General features: G+C 43.2%; 1 protein-coding gene across 1 annotated transcript; it reads right to left on the minus strand.

Annotated features, from left to right (window-relative positions):
- Positions 1-1,202: 1,202 nt before the first annotated feature.
- LOC109097049 lies at positions 1,203-3,540 on the minus strand. The gene is made up of 2 exons (XM_019110739.2): positions 3,472-3,540; positions 1,203-2,275 (listed from the first exon to the last, which is right to left on the minus strand). The coding sequence occupies exon 2, from the start codon at positions 2,265-2,267 to the stop codon at positions 1,233-1,235; it is 1,035 nt and encodes a 344-aa protein (XP_018966284.1). The 5' UTR covers positions 2,268-2,275; positions 3,472-3,540; the 3' UTR covers positions 1,203-1,232.
- Between the last annotated feature and the right edge of the window lie 10,407 nt (positions 3,541-13,947).

The following is a 13,947-nucleotide window of genomic DNA, read 5'->3' on the forward strand; positions in this document are numbered from 1 at the left end:
AAGCGGTTTCATAAACAACAAAATAAGTTCACGCAATTTCACAATGTGGAATCAATCGGGATTACAAAGCGGTTTTGCGTCACCAACAAAAATAAGCCGTCGTACTCACTCATCTGATCCAGGTTTCAGTTTAGAGTCAGGATACTCACCACATGCACGCCTATTCTTAAACAGCTCTTACGTTAACATTGGATCAAATCGGGATCCACCATGACAAACAACTGAAGATGTTCCAAATATATTTTAATGCATACCTTACCTACAAATAAGGCCAAAATATTGTCTCCCTTGGTAAATATGATCAAAAAAAGGCTGTGAAAATTCATCTGCATTGTTAATCCTTCTGGTCAAAAATAATTTTCACATGTTTTTTTAGAACCCTCAAGATGCAAGTAAACAATACGCAATAATGTTAAAATAGCATCATCCCTTCCCTTGTTTCACTGTTAACCAAATTGAAAAGAATACAATAATGTGTCTTTTCCACTATTTATGTTTGTGGCAAAAGTTGTAGTTAATGGTTTGTTAAAAGCGAGAACTGGACAGAGAAAAAAGTGTGATAAACCTACCCATACCACCAAACCTGTCCCTAACCTTGCCCTTATCACACTTCGATAGTAGCAAAAGTGTTGTGCATTAACAAAAGCTTTTAATCACTGTATAACATCTGTCAACATCATTTTAAGATTTTATAAAAAGTGCATGATCATATGAAGTGGAAGTTTGATGAGATTTGTATGCATTTTAATCTACATGAAACAATGATCTGTTAAACATTAGGTAATGTTTAATAAGTGTTATTAGTAAATATTAACACACACATGGTCTCTCGTTTCTCTCTTTTTGAATGTCTGTTAACTTATGATCCGTTAAGAATTATATAATCTTTACTAATGATTTATTAATAAAAGTTATTATAAAGGTGTTACCACAATGTCTTTTTGTAGCATTGCAAATGCAATCCTTCAGCTCCTGCAAAATCTTGGTTTTCTGCATTATATATATATATATATATAAAACATTTTGTAAAGAAACGGACTGTCAATTAAAACACTAAGCCTTAAAAAATGGAATATGTTGATCCATACGGCATAAAGTGAAATATATACATACGGAATAAAATAAAATACATAAATTTAAATATATACAATTTGTAAATCTGGATAAGGGTTAGGCAAAAAAACAAACACCAAACCAGTAAACTGTTGTAGTTAAATTGTGCTGATAATTGTTCAAGTTTGTGCAGGTGGCAGTGGGATTTCAGCTGGAGGGTTAGGCTCATCATCAATCATCAAATCACGGCAGAACAACACTGATTCTTGTCCAAGACCCAGTTTGTACTGCCACAGATATAAACTTTCATTTGGCTTCAGCTCAAATGAGAGTTGTTCATCCACTTCAGTCGCTTCGTTCCAGCTTTCGTTTTCAGTGCTGACATGAGAACCTCCATATTCTGCAGAAAAGGAGAACTGACACTTCACAATTAACCCTGAAAGGGCTCCAGATTCAGTTGAGGCTGACGTGGCTATCTTCCAGTTGTGCGTGATCTTGGACATTTTCTCCTTATTATATCCAACCTTTTTATTAATTCTCTTTTGCCATGTCACTGGTGTATTGCTGTCATTAGTTATTGTTTTAATATTCTCCCAAATGCCAAATGCTGGGCCTTTAGTTACTGACAGGCCACCAGGCAGGAAGTTAATAACATCGGGATGAACAGAATAGACATCGACACACTCGTCTTCGTGGAATTTTGTTCCTTTGCAGTACTCAACTCCCCACTCTAAGACTGGCTTGAGGAAGTAGCAGTGGTTTGGGAGGCCCCAGTAATACAGACCATCTCTGCAGTTGGGTTGCAGGTCGTATTCTACAGCATCCGTGTCTTGATTCAAGTTTGTTGTTTTTCGGTAAGTGCCCTTACCTTGGAAGATAATGTAAAAATTGCCAAGGGCTGAGAGGTAGTGGTCTCCACCCTGGCAGTTTGGATGAAGGCTGTAAACTACAGCACCGCTGTCTGTAGACAGATCGGTGACCATGCGATAAGAATCGCCCTTGATGATGTAGAAGTAGCCATCCTGATGACCAAGGTAATGATCTCCATTTTGGCAGGCAGGGTGCAGACTGAAAATAGTGATGTCTAAACCTTTATTGAAATTACTTGACTGCATATAGCAACCGAGATCAGAGCGGATTATGAAATAGTAATCTTTCACTCCGCAGAAATCAGTACCTTTGGTTTTGTTCTTGGGAATAATGCCTTTCATCATGCCTGAACCTGCAACACAGAATAACCCAAACATTCAGTCTCCACACCTAAAGCAGTGCTGTTATGTTAGAGATTCTAGACATTCTATAGCTCACTTATTGCCAAAACACAAACCGGACAAATGACATTGCAATCGTTTTCCAAAATGTCCTTTGTCTGGAAATATTATGAAGTCTGTAAACAGCCGTCATCAAAGGCTAGATAAAGATGAAAAGAGAGGAAAATACTGTAGCAGTTAGAGCAAGATCACTGTTTGCGATACATGAAATACTTGAAGAAAATCCTAAATACTGAATTGAGAGTGAGGGATTAAGAATATAAAAATATGAATTTGAATAGTTTTAATGTAGGTATGCTTTATGCAGCATGATTCCACAATGCTAAAGTTGGCCTATTAATAATACTATTAATAATAAAATGTATTTTAAGAATTCTTCGGAATCTGCACATTTGATTGTAAAACATCAGCAATTTGAATGAGCCATGAAAAATCAAGATTGGTGCATCAATATATATAATTTACATAATACTGAAAATCAGAAGACATGATCATTTCTGATTTTCTTCTTACAGGAGGTGCTTTTAACCTTGCGCTGACTTTCCAAACAATGGTCTTTAACAGTGTTGGGCAAGTTACTCTGAAAATGTAATCAAATTACTGATTACTGTTTACTCCTTTTAAAAGTAACCACGTATTTGTGACCAAAGCTTCTGATTACTATATTATTTCCAAAAGTAATTATGGTTACATTACTAGTTACATAACTGCTTTTTCGATTGCAATCCTCTATGAACATTAAATAAATGAAGTCCCAGCATACACGACCCGGATAAATATTATTTACAATTAGTATCAACATCTGGCTACAGAACATGGAAGGATAACCCTTTTATGTTTTATTATTTATAATAAAAACACATTAACCCTTTTATGTTTTATTATTTATAATAATAACAACAAAATGGTAGAATATTTTTCTCACAGTATGTGATTAGCATCCCCTTAGCCCTGTATTTTGTTCAATATCTTCTTAGGACATAAATATTAGTAATGCAACCTCTACCCTATACATTTTTATTGTACTTACTTAATTACTAGTAGCATATTTAATACATCTGTAATATAAAATACAGAATACATGTCTTCAAATGAGCTCTACATCTGAACCGAGTTCACAAGTGCTCTAAATTGGAAATCTACTTACTTGGACAACTGCAGCGCTGAGTCTGAAGAGCAGCTCTTCTTCTATCAAGCCTGAGAGATGCTTGTCTGACAGGTTGCGGTCTTAAATAAAGCTCCAAAGTGGGCTGGCTGTATGGCTGCTAAACACACCCACAAGCCTCAAGGGAGACCTGGAAGGAACACAGCTTGGTGTTTATTAGTGATCAGTGCAATGCTACATTGAGTATTTCCCCCCGTTCTGGTTTTCTTTATTCATGCAGTTATTTTTTCTGTAGTACATGAGCGGAGTTTGGGGAAAAATTATACAAGTTTGAAAGTAGCGACTGGTGGAAAATTTTCTAGATGGGGCGCCACATACAATTTTAGCATACATCCCAGTATGATTTATCCCAGTATAACAAAAGGAAAAGTATTAAGACTTGAAACATTTTAAATAAAGATAATTGTTTTACCAAGTTCATGATTGCAGATGATTCCCACAAAACTATATCTTTTGCAAGCCTTTTTTCAAGAAAAATCAAAACATTTTGTTTTTAATTTTTAAAATAATAATAATTCACAATTTATGTATACAGTGCAAAAACAAAAATTGTGATTTTTTTTTTTTTTTTACTAAGTACAAGTAAAGCTGCAATACCAAACAGGACCACACGGATACCAAAAAAGAACACAATTACATTCCAACAAAACAGACCTAATACAAACGCCATAAACAGACTCTATATTAATATATACAGTTTCTATTTAGAATTATTAAACAGAGCAAAACACAAATGAAAATAATAAACAAAAACATTCTGAATTTGTTGAATGTGGTGATCTGAAGGCAGCTCAACATGAGCAATGAACAGTTCCTGTCAGAGTGAGTGCTGATATACACATACACAATCTGTTTATTTGCACACTAATAATAATGGACTCATGTGTGTTTAATAATGTACAACTCCTTTATGTCACTTTATCTCCATTACAATTGTCATTTATCACAACTTCACTGGTAAGATACTGGTTTGCTTTATTCAGCCAATACAGACTAGTCCTGACTTCATATTTCTTCTTATTAAAGGTTCGTTCCCACCAATTGCTGCACAAGTCAAGGTTACGTATGTTGACGAAAGCACGTTAGTGCTAGACCTCCCGGAACTCATAGATATTGCATTGCAGTGACTGCAGTAAAAAAAAAAAAATGTAAATAAAAAATCTTTGTATGAAAGTCTTTGAGAACACTTGGGGCGATTTTCAGCCTGAGAGAAATCGCCCAAAAAGGGGCGGTACTTCACAGAACGTGACTTGACGATGACTTGACAGTCTAGAACAATGAAAGCTAGTGTAACACTGTGGTTGAATGTAATAGGAAAAAATCCCTCCCTTTCGCACTTTGGTGGTGCATTGCCCTATCGCCCTAATGGAGAAACCACCCCTGAGTATGTATGCTATTAAATTAATTTATTGTGAAAATCTAGTCATTACTTAAGAATTCATTCAGCTACATAATAAAGGTCTGACCTTTTTTAAATAACAGTTTAAATGCAGAATTTAAATGTTATACAAAATATATTAATGTTTAAATTGAGAAAACAGAATGAGTATTTTTAATGCTGCCTTCACGTGCTGTCGGAAATTTCTATTTCCCACTTATGAAGTTGTGATTACGAGCTTGTCGCTTTTTAAGTGCTTTGTTGCAGAATGAATAAAATGTAGCATCCCATTGGTTGACAATCATATGAACATTCACTGTGCTAGATAGTCAGTTTGCTGACAATTTCAGTGAAATACATGCTTAGTTCACTGTTTATAAAACATACGATATGCTTCAAAGAATGTTAATATATAGCCTATAAATACACTATTTTAGCGACTAGACAAAGTGATGTAATATATATGTGTTTGTGTTTGTGTGTGTGGGGAGGGGGGGTTGATGACAGAGTTGAACTGCAGGTTTTATTATAAAGAGCGTAGACAAACAGACAGGGTCAAAATAGCAGCAAAACAGTAACATCCAAGGCACAGGCAAAATAGTAATCCACAAAACAGGCAGGCAGCAAAACATTCACAAACAAAGAAACAAGGAGTCACTAACACTATGGCAAGGCAAGAAAACAAGGAACAAGGAAAACCCAGGAAAACAGTTTATGGCCCACACTATTGGTCAACTCTGAAACTCTGGTATGAAAATAATTTCAGATTTCCCCAGTAGTAAATACAACTTGAGAGGCGTTCATGTCTAATTTGCGATTAGGAAACTTGGATTTATGATAATTCTGATAAAATGTGAAGGCAGCATTAATCATATATCAGCTAATGAAAGGTATTGTAATGAAGGGTCAGAGGCGTGCAGATCCATTTGCAGCTTTAATAAAATAGGATCAGAGTCAAAAAGGCAGAGTTCGATCAACAGCGTCAGGGACCACAAAGATAATCCAGTAGAGTAAACAAAGGCAGAGCGTGAGTCGGGGCTGGCAGCAGACAGGGCACAAAGTAAACAATCCAACAAACTAATCACAAGGGCAGGGGACAGAGAATCAGAAATGGTAGAACAGTTCAGGATAATACATAAGAGATAATCAGCAGGGTAGACCGCTTAGAAATGTTAGCCAGGGTAGAACAAGACTTTGCAAATGCTTAGAGTCTGGAAGCTGTATAAATAGGTTGTTTGATAGCAAACACCTGTGCTAGCAATCAGTCCCAGGCACAGGTTAGATAGGAAATGGAGTCCAAGGAAAGTTAGTACTCAGGAGAGGATGCCCTCCGCTGGTGATCGGAGAGGGTTAGGGTTAGGGTTAGGGTTAGCCACAGAAGCCTGATTTGTGACAGGTATTTAATCATTTATCAGCTAACGAATGAAAGCATAAAGTAAACTACAGAAGACATGCATGTACTTTTATTTTAGTAGTTTATGAAGCAAGAGACATTTTTTCATTGTAAAAAGATGTATGCACAACTTTAAGCATTCATATGCATATTTTTAAACATTTGTGCGTAAATTAACTTGCACACAAAATTAAAAATGGCAGTCATTATTTTGAGCGTGTGGGCTGCACACTGTGCTCAGGAGATCTCTCCTGTCCACGAGTCTGCTCCTGAGGCCACTCCTGGCCCTGAATTCACTCCAGTGCCCCCAGAGACCGTCCACATACTCTCTGCCTGTCCTGCCACGGCCAAGGAGGCCATGCACGAACTCACTGCCTGTCCTGCCACGGAGGCCGCTCAAGAACTCACTGTCTGTCCTGTCACAGCCAAGTGGTCTGTTCATGTCTCTGCTCCACCATGGCTTCCAGCTCTGCCTGCACCGCCTGGCCATCCCTCTAGGCCTGCACCGCCATGGCGCCCCGCTAGGCCTGCCCCCCCATGGCTCCATATTGCTCGGGATCTACTCCACGGCCCAGGTCCCCCTCTGTTTCATTGTCTGTCTCTGCTCCACGGCCCAGGTCCCCCTCTGTTTCATACCACCCTCCTGCTCCACGGCCCAGGTCCCCCTCTGCTCCATGATCTGTTCCCCCTCCACTCCACCACCCTCCTGGACTTTTTGGGTTTTGTTTGGGCGTCTGGAGCCGCCCTTAGAGGGGGGTATATGTAATGTCTGTTTTGGGGTTTTGTTTCATGTTCATGTTTTCATGTCTTTTATTCTGTAGTTTGATTTATGCTGTTTGTGTCATGCTTCCCTTGCCCTCTTGCATTCCTTTCTCTGTACAATGTGTCATGTTTTGATTGGCTGTCTTAGTCATGTGTCTTGTTTCCCATTGGTTTGTTCTTGTCATGTGACCTGTATTGTTATAAGTAGTCATGTTTTTGCCATTTGTGCCTTGTCGTGTATTAATGTATGTACCTGCTGTTGGTGAGTCAAGTCTGTTCAAGTCAAGTCTGTTCATACCTCATCAAGTCAAGTCTTTGTTTATTGTTTGGATTATGTTTGGATGTTTTGGATTGCACTTTGTAAATAAACTGCACTTGGGTTCATCTACGCTCGCCTTCAGTGGACTACTCATTACACCGTCCATATTATTAGTATTATTATTATCTTTTTTTTCATTTCGTTTTTGAATCCAAAACGTATAATGACAAAACCAAATTCAAATAACTGTCTGATTTTGGTTTTTGCAAATTCATTTTTTTCATTTCTCCATTGAATTAAGACATTAAGAAAAACAAGACAGGTGGGTCAGGTGACCCGGAAGTAAAAGTAAATATATCAAAATAAAGGACAACAGTAGTTGATTACATGCAGTTTAATATTGTGCATTTATCCATGTGCACAGCAAAAGTCACGTTTAATGAGCAAATTTTTGGTGCAATACATCTGGTAATATACTTTAACCTAAGTCATTATTGTGTGTGCAGTAGGCAAATGTGAGTATATTTAAACGTTTGCAGATTCACTATATGAAACTCTGTTGTCTGTATAGATACTGTATCTGGAACCAGCAACAAATAACTGCTCAAACACTGCCCTTTCATTTTTTCTCAAGGCAGTGGAAACCTTTGGCAAACATTCCAGGTAAATAGTAATATCTTGTGCTACTGTTTCTATGCTCTTGTTGATCATTTCAGCAAATTTCAACGTCATAAATTATAATTAAAAAATAACAATTATAACTGAGCATTTCCCCTATTTCCCCTATTAATTCCAGGGTCAGGGACGATGAAGGCGTTGAAAATGTTGCAATTGCTGAAACCATGTTCAGTGTTAAAGGCACCGGAAGAGGGAGCTTCATCGCTGGGCGAAGTGTACACAACCAAAGGTTACAATGATAATTTACATAATCTACAGTATATTCATAGTGAGAATGTTAAATCATTATTGGGAAGTATTTTAAGTAAGACTATGTGAATGATTTCTTTTGAATTGAGTAAGGCCTGTTATTTCTTATTTAGGATTGAACGCCTATGGCGAGATGTCTGGACCTCTGTCACTCATCTGTATTATGAAGTTCTTCACAGTCTAGAAGAAGATGGCCTGTTGGATTTGTCAGATGCTGTCCATGTCACAGTGTCTGGGTTGTGTTCCCTGGGTAACCACTAGATGTCCTCCTTCCCCACGGTGTCTGTCACTTAATGAACCACACTATCCCTGTCTCCTCATTCCACTCAGCTGTCACTGATTAGTAATCATTGCACACAGTCAATTCCCCATTAGCGTTTGTCATGTCCCTGTGTATTTATACCGGTCTGTCTTAGTATGTGTCACGGAGTCCTTGTTTATTCTCGTCCGTCTCTAGTCGTGTCTAGCCTGGTGTTCTTGTTTGTTGGTTTTGGATATGTTTGGTTTTGACCCCTGCCTGGACTGTTTATTCTTTGGATTGCCCCTAAATAAAGACGTACTCACATTTGGATCTCTCACTGTGTCTCCTTGTATCCCGGACGTGACAGAAGGGACTCCGTCAAACCTGAGATCAAGCGGTATGTCTGCTCACGTCTCCTCCCCAGCCACAGAGTGGGAGAGGAGCCGGTTTGAGGGAACTTGCCTGGTGGTCTTCCGCGGAACCAGGGGAGGTCGCCGAGGAGGGAGTGGTCGAGAGGAGGTTTCAACATCGCTCTCAACCATGGCCCCCTTTGACCCCGGGGCTCGGGTGTGGGATGGATCAGAGCCACTGTCTCACCATGGCGGACGGAGAGGGGAGAAGAAGCACAGGTCCGCCATGGTGGCGCCACTGCCCATGATGACCGCAGGGGCAGCGCCACGAGGCAAAGATGGACGCCAGCCCAGCGCCACAGCACAAGGTGGTCGCCAGCCCCAAGCCACGAGGCCAGACGAGAGACAGCCAGACCTTCTTGGAGTACTTCTCCATGTTGAACAAGATCCTAGAGATTCCCAGGAGTGTTCACGTCACGGCTGCTGAGCCAGCGCCAATGCCCAAGATGGCCACCAGCTCAGCACCACAGCACAAGATGGCCGCCAGCCCAGCACCATTGCACAAGATGGCCGCCAGCTCAGCGTGCCCAGCACCACAGCACAAGAGGGCCGCTAGCCCAGTGCCAATGCCCAAGATGGCCACCAGCCCAGCACCACAGCACAAGATGGCCGCCAGCCCAGAGCCATTGCACAAGATGGCCGCCACCCCAGGCCCACTGAACAAGTTGGCCGCCAGCCCAGCGCCACAGCACGAGAGGGGCGAATCCACACCGGCGTCGCCAGACAAGATGGCCGACTCAACGCCTGAGTCTCCAGACAAGGTGACACCGACTCGCCATCATAGAGGGCGGAGGAGGAGGGGACAGGCGTCTACCGTTCCTCAAAGCCCGGCGGCCGTTCCCGAGCAGCCCGCTGCCGGAGGAGGTTCTTGAAGCCGAGGCGGTTCCTGAGTCCTGGAGGCCGTTCCCGAGCAGCCCGCTGCCGGCCCGGAGGAGGTTCCCGAGCAGCCCGCTGCCGTCCCGGAGGCGGCGTCCGAGGCAGAGGCCGATACGGTGCCCGAGGCGGTTCTTGAAGCCGAGGCGGTTCCCGAGGCGGTTCCCTGAGGCGGTGCCCGAGGCCGAGGGCGGTGCCCGAGGCCGAGGCGGTGCCCGAGGCCGAGGCGGTGCCCGAGGCCGAGGCGGTGCCCGAGGCCGAGGCGGTTCCTGAGGCCGTTCCTGAGGCGGTGCCCGAGGCGGTTCCTGAGGCCGTTCCCGAGGCAGTGCTCGATCCGGAGGCCGAGGCGGTGCCCGATGCCGAGGCGGTGCCCGATGCCGTTCCGGAGGCCGAGGCGGTGCCCGATGCCGTTCCGGAGGCCGAGGCGGTGCCCGATGCGGTGGCCGAGGTGGTGCCCGATGCTGTTCCGGAGGCCGAGGCGGGGCCCGATGCTGTTCCGGAGGCCGAGGCGGTGCCCGATGTTGTTCCGGAGGTCGAGGCGGTGCCCGATGCCGTTCCGGAGGCCGAGGCGGTGCCCGATACTGTTCCGGAGGCCGAGGCTGTTCCCGATGCCGAGGCGGTGCCCGAGGCTGTTCCCGATGCCGAGGCGGTGCCCGATGCTGTTCCGGAGGCCGAGGCGGTGCCCGATGCCGAGGCGGTGCCCGATGCTGTCCCGGATGCCGAGGCGGTGCCCGATGCCGAGGCGGTGCCCGATGCTGTGCTGGAGGCCGAGGTGGGTCCGGAGGCCGAGGCGGTGCCCGATGCTGTTCCTGATGCCGAGGCGGTGCCCGAGATGGTTCCGGAGGCCGAGGTGGTGGCCGATGCTGTTCCGGAGGCCGAGGCGGTGCCCGATGCCGAGGCGGTGCCCGATGCTGTGCTGGAGGCCGAGGCGGTGTCTGATGCGGTGCCCGAGACGGTGCCAGAAGCCGAGGCACTTCACGTCTCCACAGGCCGTCCAGAGCACCTTCACGTCTCCACAGGCCGTCCAGAGCACCTTCACGTCTCCACAGGCCGTCCAGAGCACCTTCACGTCTCCACAGGGGCCCCGGAGTGCCAGGTTCCGTCCTGGCCGCTCAAATGGCGGGTTCTTCCCTGGCCGTCTGCACAACCTGAACTTTTGGGTCCACCCTGGTCCCCTAAACTGACTGATCCACCTTGGTTACCGGTGGAGCCATCGCTTCCTGTCGCCGTTCCCCTACATGGGCCTGGCCCTCCATCCCTCCCCCTGTTCTACCTCCACCAGTCCACCTCCCTCCTGGTCTTCTGGTTGTGTTGTTGTTGTTGTTGTTGTTGTTGGTTTAGGTTTTTTTTTTTTTGTTTCTCTCCACTTCCTGTCCCTGTAGTCTTGGAGTGTCTGGTAGCCACTCCGTAGAGGGGGGGTTATGTCACAGTGTCTGGGTTGTGTTCCCTGGGTAACCACTAGATGTCCTCCTTCCCCACGGTGTCTGTCACTTAATGAACCACATTACCCACTATCCCTGTCTCCTCATTCCACTCAGCTGTCACTGATTAGTAATCATTGCACACAGTCAATTCCCCATTAGCGTTTGTCATGTCCCTGTGTATTTATACCGGTCTGTCTTAGTATGTGTCACAGAGTCCTTGTTTATTCTCGTCCATCTCTAGTCGTGTCTAGCCTGGTTATCCCGGACGTGACAGTCCATCTGTTTTTTGGTTTTGACCCCTGCCTGGACTGTTTATTCTTTGGATTGCCCCTAAATAAAGACGTACTCGCATTTGGATCTCTCACTGTGTCTCCTTGTATCCCGGACGTGACAGTCCATCTGTTTTGTGCCCATTATGTGTTCCTTTCGCGTCTGGCGGAGGCCCTTCACACATTCACAGAAGGATTCACAACCATCCCTTATGATCTGAAGGTGGACTCACCCCGAACCAACTCTGGGTTATGGGTCACATACAGAACCCTTGTGACGCAGACGAAGATTTGCAGGTTTGTTGAAACTATCTCTCAAAGTGCAGTTAAAAAATGCAGTTCAAATGTTTTCAACCTGAAAGTGTTGATTTAGACTTATATAAAAAGCTGAAATTTTAAATTTTTGAATGGTGTCAATAAAATTTAGAAGAAAGTTATTGAATAATAATATAGAAGTATGCAATATTATCAAATATCTCCAAATAACCACACAATTAGACAGTCAACTGAGCTTAATTTGATAGATTTTCATTTTCTTTAGTCACTGCACTAGGCCTTTGTACGTCACTGTGTGCTTGGCAGTGTTTTCAAATATTTCTAAATGTTGTTTCATACTGTGACACGTGTCGAGCTCTCATCAGCGTCGCCCTGGAAACCGAGCAGACACACCTGCACCTGCTCGTCACGGGCTGAGCAGCCACACCTGCGTCCCATCAAGCACCGGCTTTATAAGCCTGGGAGACGAGCATAGAGGTGAGAGATGTCTCCAAAAAATTTGGCTAACCATACCTGCTGTTATTTCCTGCAGACAGCAGTGTGTGACCGCCAGCCCTGCCATGAAGGGAGATCACAGACCCACACAGCGCAGAGAGAGCGAGCGAGAGATTGATTGATTGATTCCCCAGTCACTTTATCAATAAAAATCCACCCTTCCGGGAACTTACCTGCATCCTCATGTGGTGTGCTTCTTCACCCGTCACAATACAAAATAACACTATTTTCAGAACATAGAGCTGTTTAGAACTGACTGGGATATGTTTGATGGTGTGCCTGAAGAACCTTCTGGAGTTGAAGTCCCAGAAATTGAGTGCCCGCTGACTCCAGCTAGTATGGAAACTACTAGATCGATCCCTCTGCATAGTCAGAATCATTTGGCAGAGACATTTATATATCAATGGTTCAGTGCATTGAAAGTCTGTGTGACACAAAGAAACACCTAAGATATAAGCAGTCCTTACAAAAGATTTAATGGAATGAAGTTAAACATTTGCAAACTGACTGCCAGTTACAAAAGGCTTGCTGTGACATTATTTCATTTTATCATGGAATTAACAGTGAGGTAAAAAACTAACTCCTCATTTATTTTGGTTTTAAAGTGAACCATTAATAACAGTAAAACAATGGTTTTGTAACAATAAATAAAGTTATTCACAGAAACAAGAAAATGTCAAATAAAATGACAATAAAACAAAACAATTCAATGCCTATTTTGACGTATGCAGTTACTTGTTAGTTTCCCCTTGGAGTGAGTTGTTACACCCTGTCAAAGGTTTGCCCATGGCATATGGCTAATGTCATAATGTTTTTGAATTCACTGAATGTTTTCAGGTGCACTGAGGGAAATGTGATTGTACAACCGCAGGCGCTGACAATAGGAAAACAAACAGTGTGCTGTGTGTCACAGTCATGGTGGAATCTCACATTTATGACAAAGTCCTTTTCACTAGGCAGAAGGGGCTTGTGTCCCTGTCCGGTGAGCCACTGCATGATTCGTCCAACAGTCAAACTTTCTGGAGCAATGTTGTTGCTTGGGCCATCTTGTTCTTAAAAAAAAGAGATTAAATGTAAGTCTGGATAACTAAAGGAAGGCAGCATCTTTTTAATAGTTTTTCAACTTAATACAATTAGTTAATACAATCCCTCAATTAAATCAGATTAACATGTTAAGCATAGCCCCTTTTTGAGTTGGGAGCAGGGGGTGTTAAAAGCCCTGGCTGTCTGTAAAATTTCATGAAGCAGTGTTATTCTAGAGGTCATAATATTAAATATCACATTTTACATCAAGATTCTGCAAAAGAAACGTTAAGGCTTGTGAATTTATTGGAGTATGTAAATTCATAGCTAGCCATTTCCACTTTGCTGTATAAAAATTACTGCAGGACAGCAGAAGAAAAGCTTACTACTTCTATATTATTCAATATTGGCTAAAACACACCAGAATCCTCAATTTCCTGAAGGTAGTCCTGGAAAAAGTTCATGATGTTTGTTTCCATGCGGTCTTTGGCAGAACCAATCTCACTGAAGACAGGGCGGCTGTTCTCCAGAATGAAGACTGCATCCACCTTTAAGAAGAAAATACATTTCAGTCTGCATTCAACATAGTAATTCTTGCAGAAAAAATAAATGCTTAATTAAAAGCAACCAGAAACCCATGTCGAGCTACTAGGACGTGTTGTTACAATCCCTATGAAGAATCTGCACTTTTTTGGAATGAATCCCCACATCCTTGAGGAGCCTGGTTG

Source organism: Cyprinus carpio, chromosome B9 (genome assembly GCF_018340385.1).
Source record: "Cyprinus carpio isolate SPL01 chromosome B9, ASM1834038v1, whole genome shotgun sequence".
In the NCBI taxonomy this organism is placed as follows: domain Eukaryota; kingdom Metazoa; phylum Chordata; class Actinopteri; order Cypriniformes; family Cyprinidae; genus Cyprinus; species Cyprinus carpio.